Source organism: Tachypleus tridentatus, chromosome 2 (assembly GCF_004210375.1).
Source record: "Tachypleus tridentatus isolate NWPU-2018 chromosome 2, ASM421037v1, whole genome shotgun sequence".
NCBI classification, from domain to species: Eukaryota; Metazoa; Arthropoda; class Merostomata; order Xiphosura; family Limulidae; genus Tachypleus; species Tachypleus tridentatus.
The window spans coordinates 93,789,789-93,808,921 of NC_134826.1; the positions used below are offsets into that span (position 1 = coordinate 93,789,789).

At 31.8% G+C, this 19,133-nt stretch overlaps 1 protein-coding gene across 13 annotated transcripts in view; it reads left to right on the forward strand.

Annotated features, from left to right (window-relative positions):
* Positions 1-10,652, forward strand: part of LOC143244580 (leupaxin-like) — a 62,306-nt gene extending 51,654 nt beyond the window's left edge. For all 13 annotated transcript variants that reach the window (XM_076489514.1, XM_076489515.1, XM_076489523.1 and 10 more), the window contains 5 exons: positions 666-831; positions 4,074-4,304; positions 4,933-5,106; positions 7,416-7,646; positions 8,686-10,652. In XM_076489514.1, the coding sequence (XP_076345629.1) occupies positions 666-831; positions 4,074-4,304; positions 4,933-5,106; positions 7,416-7,646; positions 8,686-8,952 (1,069 nt within the window). In that variant the 3' untranslated portion in view covers positions 8,953-10,652. The remainder of the gene's footprint in view (positions 1-665; positions 832-4,073; positions 4,305-4,932; positions 5,107-7,415; positions 7,647-8,685) is intronic.
* The last annotated feature ends 8,481 nt before the right edge of the window (positions 10,653-19,133 follow it).

Consider the following 19,133-nt stretch of genomic DNA (forward strand, 5'->3'; position numbering starts at 1 on the left):
TTTGTTTTTCAGGATATAAAATATTGACACCATTTTCAGATGTTAAAAAAGGGCCCTGTCAGAAAGGGCTTTGCTTGGTGCCATGCTCAAATTTATTTTACATAAGTTAAAATATATTAGATTGGAATTCTATTTTAATTATTTTGATGCCCATGCTTGGCAGTAAACTTAAGTTCTTGGGAAAATGGATCTCAGTGCTGTCTACTTCCACAACTGCTATTAACAATCTGCTAGCCTATGCAGATTATCATTAATTTAGCAATCAAACAGCATATTGTTATCCAAGACATTTTAAGTGCACTGAATAATAAAACACACAACTTTGAAATACTGTCCCTTCACAACTGGGAATATGACTAAATTAAAGAAGTTAGTTTCTCCACGTTTAAAATTTGACTATCAACACACTTTTAAATTTTATTTGCAGCTTTATACTACACATTGATGGCACTTGTCTTAGAGAATAGTAATTAAATATGCTTTTAAGTGCTGTCATATGCTAATGTACCTTAAACTTCCTGACCTCACATCAATGCAGTCAGCCATTTGTGATGAAGTTACCTTTGCAATTTACTTTACTAACTGCTGTTTGTTAATTTAAAACTAGTGGTGTTTGAATTTATAAAACAAAATAACACCAATTCCCTGTATCTTTGAATTTACAGACCTACAAACCCAAATGTGACCCCATCAGTCAAGCAGGAGTATGTTACCACAGTGACGTACACTAAAGAAGAACCTTTGCACTCTCTCCCACCTGCATCTACACCAGAAGCATCTTCTGCCACCAAAGAATTGGATGATCTGATGTCTTCTCTTTCTGATTTCAAGGTTAGTAGGAAGTATAGGATGATTGAAATAATATTTTATTGTTAAATCCACATTTCTGTAGCCTAAAAGGTTACTCAAAGCAATAACTTGTATTGAGAAAGCCCATAACAAAACTTTTGAAAAAGTGGCTCTGTGCATTGTTTCCTGGAATACCAAGTGTATTCAAGGTGTAGTTCATCTTCACAAGGCTTTCAAAGTTGGATCTTTTCTTCAGCTTTTAATGCTTACATAATATGAAAACCCTCCTTTTTTCCCATAACATGCTTAACAGGAAGTTATGAATCTCTTTACTTCCAGTAGCATGGTTTCAGAATGTAATAAATCTCTTTACTTTACATAACTTTCTGTGTGAATGTGATGAACCTCTTTACTTCCCATGACATGCTTCCAGAAAGTGGTGCATTTCTTTATTCCCAGTAACCTTGATACTTCTTGTATGAAACAACTATCACAAGAGATCATTTCTGTTGGTTAGACTTTCTTTTTTAACAATAACAATATTTATAAGACAACACAACTATGTCTTGCAGGTTGTTGTAGTAAAGTTATTTACAATATTATTAGTGTTTACAGTCTTGTAAACATTGATTCAAGTTCACATAATATTAATTCATAAAAATCAATACCAACATATACACAAAATTTTGTTACAAAGAAAAACAATGCATGATGCTCGTGTATCTTGTCATATTTCTGTTACCAGTTTTTCTTCAATTTGTTTGTGACACAACTTTCATATTAAACTCATTTTTATATTTACACATGCACCTACACTACACTAGGCATGGGTATTTGTACATTAATATTTCAGATTGTTTAACATGTGCACTGGATATATGATAGTGTTTGTTTGTATATAAGTACCTGATCATGTTGACATGTATGTTCTCATAGGAGGATATGCTAAATACTAGATTTTTATAGAAGGAAACAAGGCTTGTCAAGAAAAGGAAGGAACATTATGTCATCATAAGAAATGTGCTGCAGGAAAAACAAATGAATTCAATCAGTCTGTGGGCTTTGTTGTCAGTTAGAAGGAACTGAAAAGTTTCAACTTGAACCATACCTTATATGCATGTGGACTAACTGGATGAATCAGAAACCCCTATGAATTTATAAGGGATGGACAAAAAATGGTTATCCTTGAATATGTTATTAATTGGTTATATATTTTATGAGATAACAGAAAAATATGTAAAGTATATGTTTTTATAACATAATTAATGAGATATGTTCAAGTACAATTTCAAATCTTAATTTTAACGTTGGCTTTTGTAAATACCTGAACTTTTTATCTTAGTTACACATTGTAATAAAAGTGTTGTGCACCTGCTGTAGTTTCTTATATTTTAATTTCAATTAGCTTACAAAATAATCAAACAAGTTTCTCTACAATAACCAAATGTAAAAACGAAACTCAAAATAACACTAACTAGTTTCACAAGTTAATATTTAGTTGGCATTACCTTGTATTTCAGTACTGCTTTACATTGACATGACATGCTTTCAGTGAATTTGTGCAGATATATCCGAGTGATTGACTGCCATCCTTCTTTAAGTACCTCAAAAATTCACCTTCTGCATTTGGCTTGCAATCTTTTGTTAATTGGTTTAACTTAGCCTTTCCATAAAATCAATTCTTTTGTTTCTAAGATATCTTTTAATGACTTCATAATTGTAGAGAAACTTGTTTGATCGTTTTGTAGGCTACTTGGAATAAGAAGATCTAAAACTATAGCAAGTGCTCAACACTTTTGATGAGAATATGTAACTAAATCATGAATAGTTCAGGTATTTACAAAAGCTGGTGTTAAAATTAGGATTTGAAATCATATTTGAACAGATCTCATTGAGTATGTTCTACAAAAATAGTTTTATATATTTTTTCTGTTACCTAATATAAGATACAACAAATTAACATTTTCATGTGGGGGTGTCTACCTCCTGTAGTTATTGCTTGCCCTAATTTTCCACTTCAGAAGAAAGGGAAGGCAGGCAGCCAACAGAACCTGCCACCATAAAGATTCTTTTTTTTTTTTTAAGCAAATAACAGAATTCACTCCCAATTTTATAACATGACTGCAGCTAAAGTGTGGAACATCTTCAGTGCCATCACATCTCAGTAACAGGTGCAATGACACAAATATGATATTTATTTATTTCTCAGTGCATTCATTTAGGCTTAACTTTTACATCATTATGGTGAACAGAGATCTTGAAACCATAGAAATTTGATTATGATTTATTCTAGTTGTGTGGACTCAAAGTATTTTGCATTTCTTGCCAGTTTTACAGTGTTAACAAAAATCCAATTGGCAGTAAGTGTATAATTTTTTATGTCTATCAAACCAGATAAGCTATGGTGACTGTGTTGAGAAGGGGAAAACCACTATCAGTGTTATAAAAATAGAAGTCAAACAAAAAAATCTGTGAATAAGTTTTATGGGAGTAATTCAGGATATTTTCAGAAAGGCTTAAAACCAGCTGCATCCTCATTTCTTGGTTCCTTTTCTCCAGGATTCTTTTTTATAGGTGGATTTTGTGAGGATTGTCACACATAAGCTCCAAACCCAAAGGTACTGAGGATTCAAGAGAATCACAAACCTTAGATCAGTGTAAGCTATCTTTGCACAGATTTGTTCTGGACCAAAGTTTAACAAAAAGTAGCTATTCATTAACTGCTGCACTGAAGTCTTCTTGAGATTTTAAGGGGCTTGTACTTCATATAACTGTCATGGTTGGTATACACTAACATAAGTTCTGTTAATTTTTAAAACTGTATATGTACACACGCATGCATGCACGTGCACACACGCACGTGATGTATGTCAAAAGCTATACCACCCTATTTAGAGGGTTTTATGTCGAACATTCATATCTGTATGTCTACCCCAAACCCATATACAAGCTTTCCTATGTGTCTGAGATCTATATATATGTAAGTGAAGGACCAATAACAACTGACAGACTTTCATAGAGATTATTTAGTGAGGTGATCCTAGTGACAAATATCTAGAGTTATAAACTGAAGAGTTTGTTTTATCAACAGTTACTGTATTGGCCACTTCTATTTGGTGTGCTGCATTTGTAATTAGAAATTACTTAGTTGGCTTTCTTGTTTTTGTAAGGACTTGATTAGGAAAAGTTGTTTTGTGAGATTGGCTATTTTGAAGTCACACATGGGTAGAAACATTGACTAAAGCAAAGACTGTCATTGTGAACATTTCTTTTGTCTTTTATAGCTGAATGACACTAAACCTCCAACTCCTGCTAGCAGTGGTCCAGCCTATGCTGAACCTTGCAAGCCAACGAAGCAACAACTTCAATCTCAGTCAAAGGCACAACCAGCTCATTTTCATCATGACCAGTTGGACTCTATGCTAGGCAGTTTACAGACAGACATGAATAGCCAAGGAGTTAATACAACTGTTAAGGGTCAGTGTGTTGCCTGTAAGAAACAGATTATTGGTCAGGTGAGCCAATTAAAGAAGTAATTAGCTTTAGAAGCAAATTATAGCAGTACTTAGTTATTTGAGTTGATGAATCCATTCCAAATACTAGCGATATATTGGAATAATTTATTCAAATCTTGTAAAAATGTACCACTGGATAGAATGCCTTATACCAGTGAAACATGACCTTTAGATCAACGTTTTGTGCAATATCACATTGTAATAAGGAATGTAATAGCATCTCAACCATATGCCTCATACACCACGCTCTGCTGCCAGAATTATATCTCAGTATTAAGGGTGAAAATAATTAATTTTATATCATTAAAAATTGTTACCAAGGTGATAAATGATATTTGTTTGAAAATTGAATTAAAGTGACTGAAAAAGCTTAACTATTATTTAAGTAAAAAAATTATATGCATGCAAACGTACAATAGTTAATATAACTATGACTTTTCCAGGCAAAAATATATTTGTGTCCATGTAGATGATAATAAATTATAATAATTTATTTATATAAATGGAAAAAATTGTAAAAATACAAATTTATTTTGATATCTCTATATTTTACTTGTCTGTTTGCAGTAAAATATAAAATCTACAGAGTAACGATTTCATCTGTTTTTTGATACTCCTCATTTTTTAGGTGATCACAGCCCTTGGACAGACTTGGCATCCAGAACACTTCACTTGTACACATTGTAACCAAGAGCTGGGCACCAATAATTTCTTTGAAAGAGATGGTGAACCATATTGTGAGGAGGATTATCACAAGATTTTTGCACCTCGTTGTGCTTATTGTAATGGTCCTATTCAAGATGTGCGTATTTCCTGTTTCATTATCTGATAATTAAAGTGAACTTACTTATAGGAAGTCTATTTACATCCATTAAATACCAGAAAACGGGATTTTCTACATTTTTGTTGATTTTATGATGTAAAACTATTCTCATTGCATGAAATACATCCACCACATTTAATTTTTTATTTACTTTTAAATATGCGAATTTTAACTCTTCTGCACAAAAATAAATGCACAGGTGATAAGAAATATCAACATTTTTTATTATTTTTATCATAAACAGACTTAACTTCAGTGATAATCAGCTGTCATATTTAATTTAGAAAGTGCACCAATCAGAAGAGAGAACATTTTTTCAGCTACTATGAAACAAAATTCATCTCTCAGATTTCCTGTTAATCAGACTGACTAAACTGGCTTCTAATTTAATCTGTCTAATTTAGATATACATTAAATATCGATACATTTTGAAAGTTATTTGCTAACTACCTATTATGATTGTAAGTTTGTTCACTGTGATATTACATGAATATTTCAGCTGCAAGTTAAATTAGAATACAATTTTATCATATAGTCAGTCAGACAAAACACTAAATTAGAACAATGTTCAATTAGCTCTAACTCATACTAAGCTACTATTTGGATATTAAAAGTCAATGAGCTCTTTATCAATCTAGGATATTATATATATATATATATATTAAGTTTATTAGTTCCATGCCAAATTAGGATAAATTGTGTCTAGTAAATGACTAAGTTCCATGCCAAGCTAGAGTACTAATATTAGAGTAAAAGTCAGTCTACTCTAAATTAGACTAGAACACTTCTTGGGTGGTAACTTTCAATCAGATTCATGCCCAAAATAGGATTACAATTATATGACACAAGTTATAGTATATCTGACTAATGATTATAAATAATTTAGGCTTTTAATATTCTTCTTACCTATGGATGACCCCAAAAAATAAAAAGTATAATTCTTTACTTATCCATTTAACATATGTATATGAATTTAAAAGTTTCACAAGTTCACACTATTTATTACACTTAATTTCCATTTCTAATTAAGTCATTAGATCTGTCAACAGCTTTACTTAAAATCTCTAGACACCCATCCTGTAGCTAAATACTGAGAAACATTGCTACCACAGCAGCTTCTTGAACATGGCAATTTTTACCCAAGTTGTTAAAGAAACTGAAGTGGTCTAGCTGACAGTCCCTCTGAGCTCTGACACACTGCGACTGGGATCAACCTGTTACCACTTGCCAGTAATATCTGCAACAGGTTATCAAAGAGACTGATACAGTGTGGTCAGGATCAACCTACAGCCAGTATCATACACAGAGAAGTATCAATGTCATAAGTGCTAACATGACAACATTGTGCCATGGACCAAGTCGTATGTAATAAAACTCGTAGGTCTGTTACCAGCAAGTTACTAACCTTACAAATATTAAACCCATGAAATCTGACTGTGTGAGGCTACCTATTTTCTTGACTGTAATGGCAAAGCTTTCAAGGCTTCTCCTTCATACTTTGATTTTGACTTTGTCTCATCTGTACAAATTTTTGTGGACACCCATTTTCTTACCATTTTATTTTTTTACTTATTGCCACTGAAGTCATTGTTTTTTGTTGCTTAGAAGTAAACAGGTTGTCTTTCCTTTTTTTATGTGTATAAAAACGTTTTCAAAACTTTGCACAAAACTCTTGCTACTTAATTTACCTTTGTGTGTACATGTGTGATTATCTGCCAGCATGTTCTAAAACTAATATAAACACCTTGATTTTGGGTACTATTTCCAGACTTGATTAGTTAGTTCTACCACTATATGATCTATAAAAATACCAATGTCTCCTTCACAGCAATTTTATAACAAACATTTTGGAAAATTTGCATAAATTGAATTTTTAGCCTCAGCAGAATTTATAGCAGCATCTTTTTCTTTCATTCAATATGAACAATTGTCAACAAGGCAAATGGAGGATGTGTAATCAAATTATTCAAAACCAATTATGGGTAGTTTTTGATAAGATAAACAATTATTGGCTTTCTTTGACAAAAGTAAGTTTTTATATATAATATGGTAATCATATTTTGTTAAAAAGAATGTGAAACTTCAATTTATTGAATGCTTTTATTTATGTTATACTGTGCCTTTTGCGAAGTGATATTGTTAGTCTTACTCAATATAGAACAGTTAAATTAAGTGGCTCACAGTTCTGTATCATCCAGAATAGTTAGATGTAGTTTCATTCCACTGTGAAAATATTCTGATTTCACTATTTTTGTAGCTAATGACTTATATTTGTCTTTTCCATAAAGAAATGTGTGACAGCACTGGACAAAACTTGGCACCAGGAACACTTTTTTTGTGCTCAGTGTGGCCGACAGTTTGGGGAAGAGGGCTTCCATGAAAAGGATGGAAAACCTTATTGTCGTGAAGACTTCTTTGATATGTTTGCACCCAAATGTGGTGGCTGTAACAGGCCAATAAAAGAAAATTATATCTCAGCACTCAATGGCCAGTGGCATCCTGATTGCTTTGTTTGCAGAGTAGGAAATTTAAATATTTCTAGTTGTTATTCTCTGTCATAAAAATTATGTTTGGTATTGTAACAAATACACATGTATTTGATAATAATTATTTTAGAAGTGTATGTTCTGAACAACATTGTGTACATCCTACGTTATGATTATGCTTGACTAATTTCAAGCATTCATTGCAAGTATGTGATGTTTATAAACTGTTACACAAAAGTTGAATCAAAGCCAAAGCTGCATTATGGATAATAGTTAATATCTTTCTTTGGTTTGTTTTTTATTTTTTATCAAATAAAGAATTGTATTCTAGATAACAAGTTATGTAATAACTTCTACCAGAAGATTCAATAATAACAATAATAATTACAATAAAAAATAAAAAATCTTAACTATGAGTAACAGAAAAAGTACAAAAGCTTCTATGGTCACTCTGACCTAGGTCATCAATTAGATATCCTATGAAGTTTGTTGTTGCATATTTGTTATTAATTCACAATTTTATCAGAAGCAACCTCTTGCTGAAAAAGCTACTGTTTTTACATTTAGAAAAATTCACACACACACACACAAGACTTAAGATATGTGATATTTAGCAACAGCTTAAGATAATTCGTTAGTTTAGTTAGACTTAGAAACTTAAAATTAGGTTAATAAAGTAAATATTAAAGTTAAACAAGTTTGCGGTTATGTTTCAAAATTAGCAACGCAACATTTAAAAACTTTAATTACACAAACCAAAAATGAGAGTAAATAGTTAACTTGCTCCCAAATGTCTCAGTGGCAAACCTACAGGCTTGCAACACGAAAAACCGAGTTTCAATACTCATGGTGTGTACAACGCAAAAAAATATCTCATTATATAGCTTTGTGCTTTGCTTAAATAAATGAATGGTTAAGTTATGAAACAATTTTAACTTACACTTTTGTTTATATTATTCTTCCTGTATGACCAATTAATTTAAACAATATACTCGTTCTTTGAAGTTAAAACATATACAACTAATACTAAGAATATTTACAAAATAGTAAGTAATATCTTCTTGTTTCTTAGGATTGCGGCCAATCATTCAACGGCGGAAGTTTTTACGATCATGAGGGTCTGCCTTACTGTGAGACACATTATCATGCTAAACGTGGATCACTATGCGCAGGTTGTCAAAAACCAATCACAGGTCGTTGTATTACGGCTATGTTTCGAAAGTTTCATTCAGAACACTTCGTATGTTCGTTCTGCTTGAAGCAATTGAACAAGGGAACATTTAAGGAACAGAATGATAAACCTTACTGCCACGTGTGTTTTGAAAAATTATTTGGTTGATTTGTTCTTATAAATATTACCAAGTGAAACAAACAAAAAATAAAGGTAGTCAGATCGGAAATGTGATCTTCACAAGATTGAAAAGTGTACACAATAAATATTTTATTATTGCTCAAAATGAACTAATTAATTATCGTAAAATTATAATGAAATAATCTCAATTTTGAGAGTCACTCCAAAGGAAGATATTTTTACTTATTACAAAATAAAGAACAGAAATACTTTATAAAATTGTGTTTGAAATAAAACCTTTTAAATCTTAATGGGTGTATATTTTGACAACAAAATATTGTATGTTATCCATTATGAAAAACAAACAAACTAGACATTAAGTAGATGAAACTAAATTAAGAGCAGATGAAATTATCTAAATAAGGTACGTAAATGTTGTTGTCAAGACAAAACATTTTTATCAGCTTTGTGAAATATTTTAGACCATATTGATTCTTCAGACCATTGTAAACAATTTTTTGAATTTCTCGACGTGTTACCTTCAGGTTTAATAACATTTGCAAATACGCCCTCTAGTGGAATATGAGTAAGTGCTGTTTAATATCACTATTTCGAGGTTTGGACTCGTTTGTATCAAAGTATATTTAAATGTGAACTACCTAAGAGTATCAAGTTTAGTATATTTGTTTTTTTACAATACCTTGAAATGTGTATACGTATGCTAATATTTGTTAATTAGATGTTAGGCTGTCTCTAATATGAAATAGCTTCATGTAATAATTTTGTGGTATGTGTAATAGCTAATAAATGTAAGAGTTTTGATCCGTTGGCTTATAATGCTTTTAGTAGTTAATCGAATATTAAAGAACGTAATTAAGTTGGTGAAGGAAATAATCTAACTATATTAATAAAGACTTATAAATTTATTATATGTACGACAGATGTCACTGTATATTACCTTTTATATACAAGTGAGATTTATAACATACTTAAACTCAGTATGAAATACTTGTATTTGACAACCAAGAGGTAAACAGCCATATCAAACTATTTTTATTTTGTGTGTGTGCAGTGGTGTTCCAAATAATAAATTGTTATGTTATATGCCTGTTAAACTGTTTTATATTTAGAATATTATTGTCATTGTTTATTTTAAATGTTCATTATAAAGAATTGTCTAGACAATCGTTTAATACATATTTCAGTCTTTACTTTTTTATTTTCATGGGAATTAACAAAGGAATAAGTTAACTTAGAAAGTTTGCCATGTTTATAATGCTATTTCTTTTGTTTATTGTGTTTCTTAAATAAAATATAAATTTATATAGTAATTTACAGTGTTATATAAGCATTGGACAATTATATTTCAATGTATGGTTAACCCATGTTGAAGGCCTTACGGAATAATGTTACTCCTTTTTTTGAACTTTGTTTCATATTTTGACATGTCGTAAATTTTTGTACTATTACAAACTTGTGTTTTTATATCATAAGCAAAATCAGACAAAACTATGTCAAAAATATGAGAAAATGATTTTATCGTATTTAAGTAATAACAGTTTATACAGTTTAATATTGTATTGAGTTTTATCTATTTTATTTGTGACAAGTGTAGCCTATAAATATTTTACTCAACCAGGTATTTGGTGAAGAGGAAAGAAAACAAAATCCATATTTTACTCCCTAGGATTAACAATGTGTTCTGTATACTATTGATAAATTTGTTGCTATAAACAAAGTGACATAAATTTACAAGTTTACTGTGATTTCTTAGGAAAATTAATTGCCTGAATACTTCGCTATTAAAAGAAATAAAACAAACAACACTACTTCTACTGAAAATATCTAAAGCTAAAATTACACGATAATTTTGTTAGCATGCCACTGCTATTATCAAAAATACATAATTTGTACACACGTTTAAGAGAGGGACTTGATGTATTTGTTTTACAAACAAAGCAGTCTTCATTTACATTATTCTTATGTTATTTAATATGTTTGTGTTTTGCCGAAATATTTTATTATATGTGTGGCTTAAAATCATAAATGTATTAAAATGTGCTAATAGATGCAATGGAAAACAATTTAAAACATACTAGTAACAGTGATGTAACTGTTAAGTTAAGCTATTAACAAATGTAGGAATGGATGGATTTTACTTGTTTCTCTACAGTTTGGAGTAATGATAGTTTATCATTGACGTAAAAACAAATCGCAGGAAAATTTACGTTTTTATTAAGAACGAAGAGTATTAGTTTAATGCTAGAAATGTAATAACTACTTTTGTTAAGGACTTAGATTATGAAATTAACTCTGAAATCTGTATTATGTTAAGTTTTTTGGTTTTTTTGTTCAGAATAACAGGCTTTAATTTTAGTTTTGGTTTATTGAAAGATGTTTTACGACAGTAACTTTTTAAAAAATATAATAGTTAATCGCCTAGTTATAGGATTAATACATTAATTTTGAGTGAGAGTTAAGCTGTTGTGAACTACGTACTAATAGTAGCTTCAATAGCTTCAAGTTTGTCTGGGCGAACGACAATTAAACAGCATACTTCCGGAACAAACTACTCCGATGCTAGTACTTTATACGCGTTGCTTAATTTTATAGTAGGTAACCACGTGCTCAAACTGTATGTATTAAGACTTACTTCCTCGTAAATTAATTAATGGTAATAAATCTCAACCTTTTCTGACTCTGCGTTACAATCTGATTTTTTAGCTTGATTGTTAAACATAATTCGCTAATCCAGTTGTTACAAACTTTTTTCTTTTTATTGATACCAGGTACCAAAATTGTTCTCGCCAAGCATTTCCTAATGTCTTGAATTTTGTCTCGATGTCATTAATTTTGTATAACTTCTGCTGTTGCTTGAAAAAAGAAAACTAGGTTGTAAAATGTTACCAGGAGACACAGATGCATAATACACAATTTTCGTTAGTCAATTCGTTAAGTTGTATCACAGTACTAGATTTATTTATTGAACGAAAGAGACGCTTAAGGAGGAGTTTGTGTTTACAGTTGAAAATGAACCACCTTTTCTAGATCACAAAGTATATTAATTTGTGTTTCAGTCTTACATGAATGATATATTGCAGATTTAGTGACAAACGCCATTTCACCAACAGATAGATAGATACGGGAATTATTTGGGCTCGTTATGCAAGTTTTTGCCCTTTCCAAACGAATATAACACTACACTACTAAGTGTGGTGATGAGGTTTGCATAATACGATTTAATCGATCACAGCGAGTCGAGTGCAATTCCCTGTAAGCCTCTTATAAAAAAAAAAAAAAAAAGTATTTAATTATAATATGTAAGTATGTATATGCATAGTCACAAAATTTATAATATATTAAAGTATTTTTATTATAACATTAACATATGTGCACAGAGTTACACAGGCTAGGCCCTGCATGGCCAGGTGGGTTAAGGCATTCGACGCGTAATATTACCGAGAAAAGTGGTAAACATGCAAGAAATGCTTATTTTCATCTCGCCCTGTTATGTTAGCAATGACGCTTTACTTCAAAGTTCAGTACTTGTACCGTTAATAGGGAAGGAATTTGATAATTAATTAATCAAGCAATATTTCAGCTAATATTTTAATATATACTTGAAGACATGGCCTCATTAAACCTTAGTGTTGAAGAACAGGATAATAGCATACATAATTCTCAGGTTAAAGGTTTTTATTTAATAAACTGAAAATATATATATTACAATTTAATAGAAATTTAATATGATAATGATAATGCTTAATATGAAAAAAAGTACAAAAACGCTTGAGAATATTCTTCCCTTTTGTCATACATTTAAGAATAACTGTACTTCGACTACTAAATTCGCATGAAGTTAAGTCCGTAAATTAAAGGTTTCAAAACAAAATTATTGTTGTGAAACGTTTTGCATTGATCGAACTCTTCCCTCCCTCCCCTCGCCGACAGTGGCACAGCGGCATGTCTTAGGACTCGCACTGCTAAAAACCGGGTTTCGATATCCAGGGAAGCAACGCACAGATAGCCCATTGTTTAGCTTTGTGCTTAACTTGAAACAAACCAATCGATCAGACTTGAAGACAAACAATATAGGATTTACGTGCGTTTACCTTGCAGTATTCCTCTTCATTATAAACGTTTCTATCACGATGTAGAAGCTATTGTAATATTTAAATCAGGTGTGAATAGTTTGGCCAACCTGATTTTATTTTTAGTAAATCAATATGTTTAGTTTCTGTGATTTCCCTTATAATTCATATTCTCGTTAAAAAAATGAAATGAGGGCAGAATTACTGAATAGTATATTTAGCAAATATGAAGTCACAAAGGATGAAGGATGCATCTAAAGACAGTTACATACATTTACAGTTAGTTTCATAATGTAGTAGGTGTGTGTGTATTTTTTTTTATATCAAAACCACATCAGACTATTCGAAACACTGATTTTGACAATGTAAATCCGAACACTTACTGCTGTCCTAGCGGGAAACAACGTGGCAAGAAGTGTATGTTATTATTGCAAATATGTTCTTATCGTGCATAAATGATTTAAAAAGACAAATGTTACCAGGTAAAGTAAAATTAAAATTTACCCATCAAATAAACAAACGAAAATCAGTGTATAATCCAACTTTGAAAAATATTTTTGGGAGCGCCATCTTTAAACATTTTATTTGTTAAATACTTTTTATTGCAGATCTTTTGGCGAGAGTGAGAAAGATACAGACGTGTTCTCTCAACGCTGAAAAGGAAAGATTGAATAGATAGGCTTCCCCAACTAATACAGCTGAAAACAAAACAAAACACATTACCAGTGCGATTGACTACAAAGACTATACTACTACAGCGGCGGCCACCTAAAGAAATCACTGACAGCAGAGCGGGAAACCGCGTTTAAGATCTCACCTGGATACTAAAATCACACCAGGACAAACTATGGCAGACGGAAAAAGTACCGAGGACGATCAGGATATACAGAAAACAAGTAAGTCAAGTCTTGTTGGTGGCAAATCGAAAAGTAATTTAACTAATTCACCATTATTAGCGCTATGTACTATAGCTAAAAAGGAACTTAGTACAGCAGAAAAAACAAATGAAAATAATGTAAGAAAAAGGAGAAAAATCAAAAGAAAAATTATTAAACTAACTAACTCTACGGAAATTTCCGAAAATGAAGAAGAAGCAGTTGTTGTTATTAATACCGAGGTAGAGGTAGCTTCCCTGCAATTAACATTAACAATAAAATAACTAACAATGTAAAAGAAATAGAAGTAAAAACAAACGCCGTGGATGTTGATAAATCTACCGAAAACACTCAAAATAATATTGTGAAAAATACCACAGACAGTGAGCCAGACACCGAAGATCGAGAAGGCTTTATTACAGTCACATCAAAAAGGAAAAAAACATTACAGAAAAAACAAAAAATAAGTAACAATATGGGACAAAAAACAAAACCACCACAATTCTCAATCATTATAGAAGGTATTCCAGGCCAGTACAACCAACCCCTACTTGGGACAGAGGTTAAACGCTGCAAGCCGCATGTAACTATTAATATCAAGTGTCTGCCCCGAGGCGGTGTCCTTGTTCAAGGACAAGACACTTTGCTGACCTAAACAGATTAGTAAAAGAGTGGCCAGCAGATGCTTTCAAACCAGGTAAAATTAAAATCCACCTGCCAGGAAGTAAGCCGCAGTCTAAAGCCATTGTAGTAAGAGGGGTTCACCAAACCATTAATCCTTGAATCAATTATACAAGCTTTAGACGAACAAGGCATTCCACATACTAATATACAGCGAATAATTTCAAAGAAAACACAGGCACCCACTAATCTTATACGTATAGACATAGACGACAGTTACAACATTCTAAAACTAATAAATAATGGAATAACGCTTTGGTATTAAAAATACCAAGTAGAACAGCTAAAAACTCCGGCAATTGTAGTAACACAATGTTACAATTGCCAAAGATATGGACATGTTTCTGCAGCCTGCTTAGCAACACCGAGGTGCTGCGGCTGTGGTGGGGAACACCATATCAACCAGTGTAAAAAAGATAAAGAAACACCCAAATGTTGTAACTGTGGTCAAACCCACACAGCCAATTATAAAGGATGTGATAAATACAAACAAATAAAACAACGTATATATCAGATAAGAACACCATCATCAGAACAGAATCAACCAAATACAAACAGACAACCAAAAACAGACATATCAATAGAATTTAACAAAACAACTAAAACCTCATATGCAGAAATGTTAAAAGGAAAAGAACCCCACAAACAGCAAGAACAGAACATTATTACTCAGGATAAGAACACCTTAACACAAACACAAAAGCCACAAGAAAACAGCACCACCTTCCAAGAAACGAATACTAACACACCAGATAAAACAAGCCTTTTCACAACCATAATCAAAAACATATTTACAGAATTCGTAACAGAATACACAAACCCGAACCAAACAACCAACTGTTTCAAATTACTGATTAATATCTCCAAAAAACGCATCACACCACACATACCCTACATAATATCAACACCTACTGGTTACATGCTCACAGCACAATGTTCACAGTAGTATATATCAACATCCAAGGTGCAATAGCTTTCAAGAAATATAAGATCGAAGACCTAATACAAGAAACTAACCCCCACATTATAATAGTAAGCGAAACTCTGATATACAATAACAATAGATTTAAAATACCAAATTATTCAACAATAAGGAAAGACAGAATAAATAAGAATGATGAAAACAGAGGCATTATGCTGCTCTACAAAATGGAGCTATCAGTAATAGAAATTAAATTGAGCAGTAACAACGAACATGTTACTGTCGATATCCTGCAAAGAAATAAAACAAAAGTAACTGCAGCAGGAATTTACTGCTCACCTAATAAACAACTAGATATAGCATTACTCAGAAACATCTTTTCCCACAACCAAAACTCCATAGTTATGACAAATAGTACAAATGTTACCTTTGGATGCCGGAGCTCAAACTACAATGGTAGAAGTCTATTACAATTCATAGATGATAACAATATAGTCTTATTAAATGATACCACCCCTACACATACAGCGTATGCCACTAACTTCAGTGACATACTAGACCTGTGCATGTGTACATATAATCTGAGCCAAAAAATAATAAAATTTCAAGATGTTGACAGTGATCACCTTCCAATATATTGTGTCTTCGATCTCGCCCCCCATAAAAATATAACATTTAGGAAAGAAAAATTTAATTACAGAAAAGCAGATTGGCAAAATTACAAACAGGAATTAGACAACCTATTACCTAATAAAGTTATAAAAGAAGTTAAAACCCATAATGAAATGGATAACTACTGTCAAACAATTACGGAGTGCCTTCAGAAAGCAGCCAAGTTAACAATACCAAAACAACACCATAAAACAACAAACAACACATGGAAACCCACCACAGAAATAATCAATGTAATCAAAAAACGAAGACAATTAAGAAGACAGTACATGATAACAAGAGACAGAGAAACCAAAACGCAAATAAACAACATTAGAAATCACATCAGAACACAAATAAAACAACAAAAACAAGATAAATGGGACAACTACTGCTCAAAACTAAATGATAAAACTGACCCGAAAAAATTCTGGTCACATCTTAAAAGACTCGCCAATGAAAATACAGGCACAAAGAAATATCCTTCACTTGAACATAATAATACTATAGCACACACAAATAAAGAAATAGCCGAAGCTTTCAAAGATCAACTTAAAAATACTTTTAAAACTCACACTGATCCAAATATGGATACATATTTCTACAATAAAGTCACTAATCACATATTAAACAATAAACATCAATTTGAACCAATTTTTCCAATAAACATAACTGATACAAATACAAGTCCCGACACAGATTATGCAAGCACGTCACTAACAAATGAAATATGCCTTCAAGAACTACTCGAAGCAATAAAAGACACAAAAAACAAAGCACCAGGTGAAGAAGAAATACAAGCTATCCTTCTAAAAAAGGGCACTCCGAAATTGTTTAACTACCTAAATTCACTTTTTAACCTATCTCTATCCTCAGGATTCCATAAGGAAGGAAAGCCAGCAAATAAACCTAATAGCTACCGACCAATCAGCCTGACCAGCTGTGTAGGCAAAATTCTTGAAAGAATAATTAGTGATAGACTCTCCACATTCTAGGAAATAACATCAAAATTACCAAAAGAACAAAATGGATTCAGGAAATTTACACAAACGATAGACCACCTAATCAGATTAACCGAAACCATAATAGATAGCTTCAATAAAAAAGAATGTACTGTCGCTTGCTTCCTTGATATCGAGAAAGCATTCGACACTGTATGGCACGATGGTCTAAGGTTCCGAATGAATGAAATGGAACTACCGCGAGGAAAGTTATTCACTGGTTATCTAACTTTTTGGAAAATAGAAAATGTAGAGTAAATGTTGAAGGAACATTTCTGAATACTTTACTCCTGAAGCTGGTGTCCCTCAGGGAGGGATGGTTAGCCCTATACTCTTCATCATGTATGTAAACAATATGCCACTGAGGGATCCGAATCATGGATTCTCTTCACAGTTCGCAGATGACGTGGCAGTCTGGAAAAGTGCCGCAACACCCACGACAGCAGCCACATACAACCGCAACTAAATAGAATAAGTGAATAGTGTCAAAAATATAGAATAAAAATAAACACAGCAAAAATACAACTCGTAATCTTTACGAAATTGACAAAACACAAAAAACAACAGCCGGAATTATATATAAATGGCACACTACTCCAGATTGCCCCATCGGCAAACTTTTTAGGTCTGACCTATGATTCAAAACTAACTTGGATCAATCATGTGAACAAAATTAAAAATAAAGTCTGGCGAAGAACTAACTATGCTAGGAGTCTAACTGGTAAAAACAGTGGAGCATCTACAGATAACATACTCAAAATCTATAAAACATATATTAGACCTGTAATAGATTATGCAGCTCCAGCATGGATAACTGTAAGCAATAAAATAATTAAAACCAAACTACAAACAATCCAAAACACACTCCTCACAACTGCATACAGAGTTCCAAGAACTATATCATTTCAGTTCATTCACAAATACTCGAACATACCAACCATACCAGATAGACTCCAACATAGTACAATAATGTACTTTAATAAGAATTGGATGAAAAACGAATTACTATGCGAACTAGACAGGTACCTCATACATGATGAAGCTAGTCCTAAATATCTCTCCCCAGTTAACTTATATTTTAAATATAAAAATAAATAAAAAATATATATTAAATAATAAAAATACTACTAATAATATATATATATATATATATATATACATATATGTATTAAACAATAAAAAAATGCCACCAACAAACTTGACATTCTGCTGATAGAATAAAATAATCACTATATATGAGCCACAATACATGGACATTGCCCTGAAAAGGATCAAAATAATATTCAGTTCTACAATTATAAATACCAATCCGGTAAGAACATAAGTACGGGGAGGAGGAAGAGGTCATAGAGAACCTGACCCTCCAGGGTATGAACTTTTCTTACCCAAACACCGACAGACATTCATTTTCATTGCACTGTAGAACAAAATTTGTAAAATATTCTGCTAACATTCATTTTAATCAGGCAGTACATAGATGATATTATAAAATCTGTGGATTGCTAAATACGTTAGTTGCTGAGACACTAGCTTATTATAATCGTCAAACTTTATTATACTTGTCATAAGACATTAGCACCAGGCCTATTCAGTGATAGTGCCAGCACCTAAAATTTGGAGAACAAATCAACTCATCTTAGACTTGCATCTAATTTCAAACGAATTTGATATTTCTCCAAAATTTTAACCTTTATCACAATTACAGTTTCCGAGGTTTATTGTTTACTGACTGCAGTAAACCAACAACAATATTAAACTGTCTCCCCTTGTGTTGCGATAGCTATTTTTTATACCCATTAGGCAAGATTTTCGAAAATTCAGCTGGCAATAACTGTTAGTTTGCATATACTCATTGCTGATAGTTACGCTCAATAATCTTCTACAAATTTAGAGAACATGCAGGACTTCCGCAATACACGTTTAGCCATATACGTTACATACATTTCTAAATATATATTAAACTTATACAAACATATATATTAAATATATATATATATAACGGTCATCA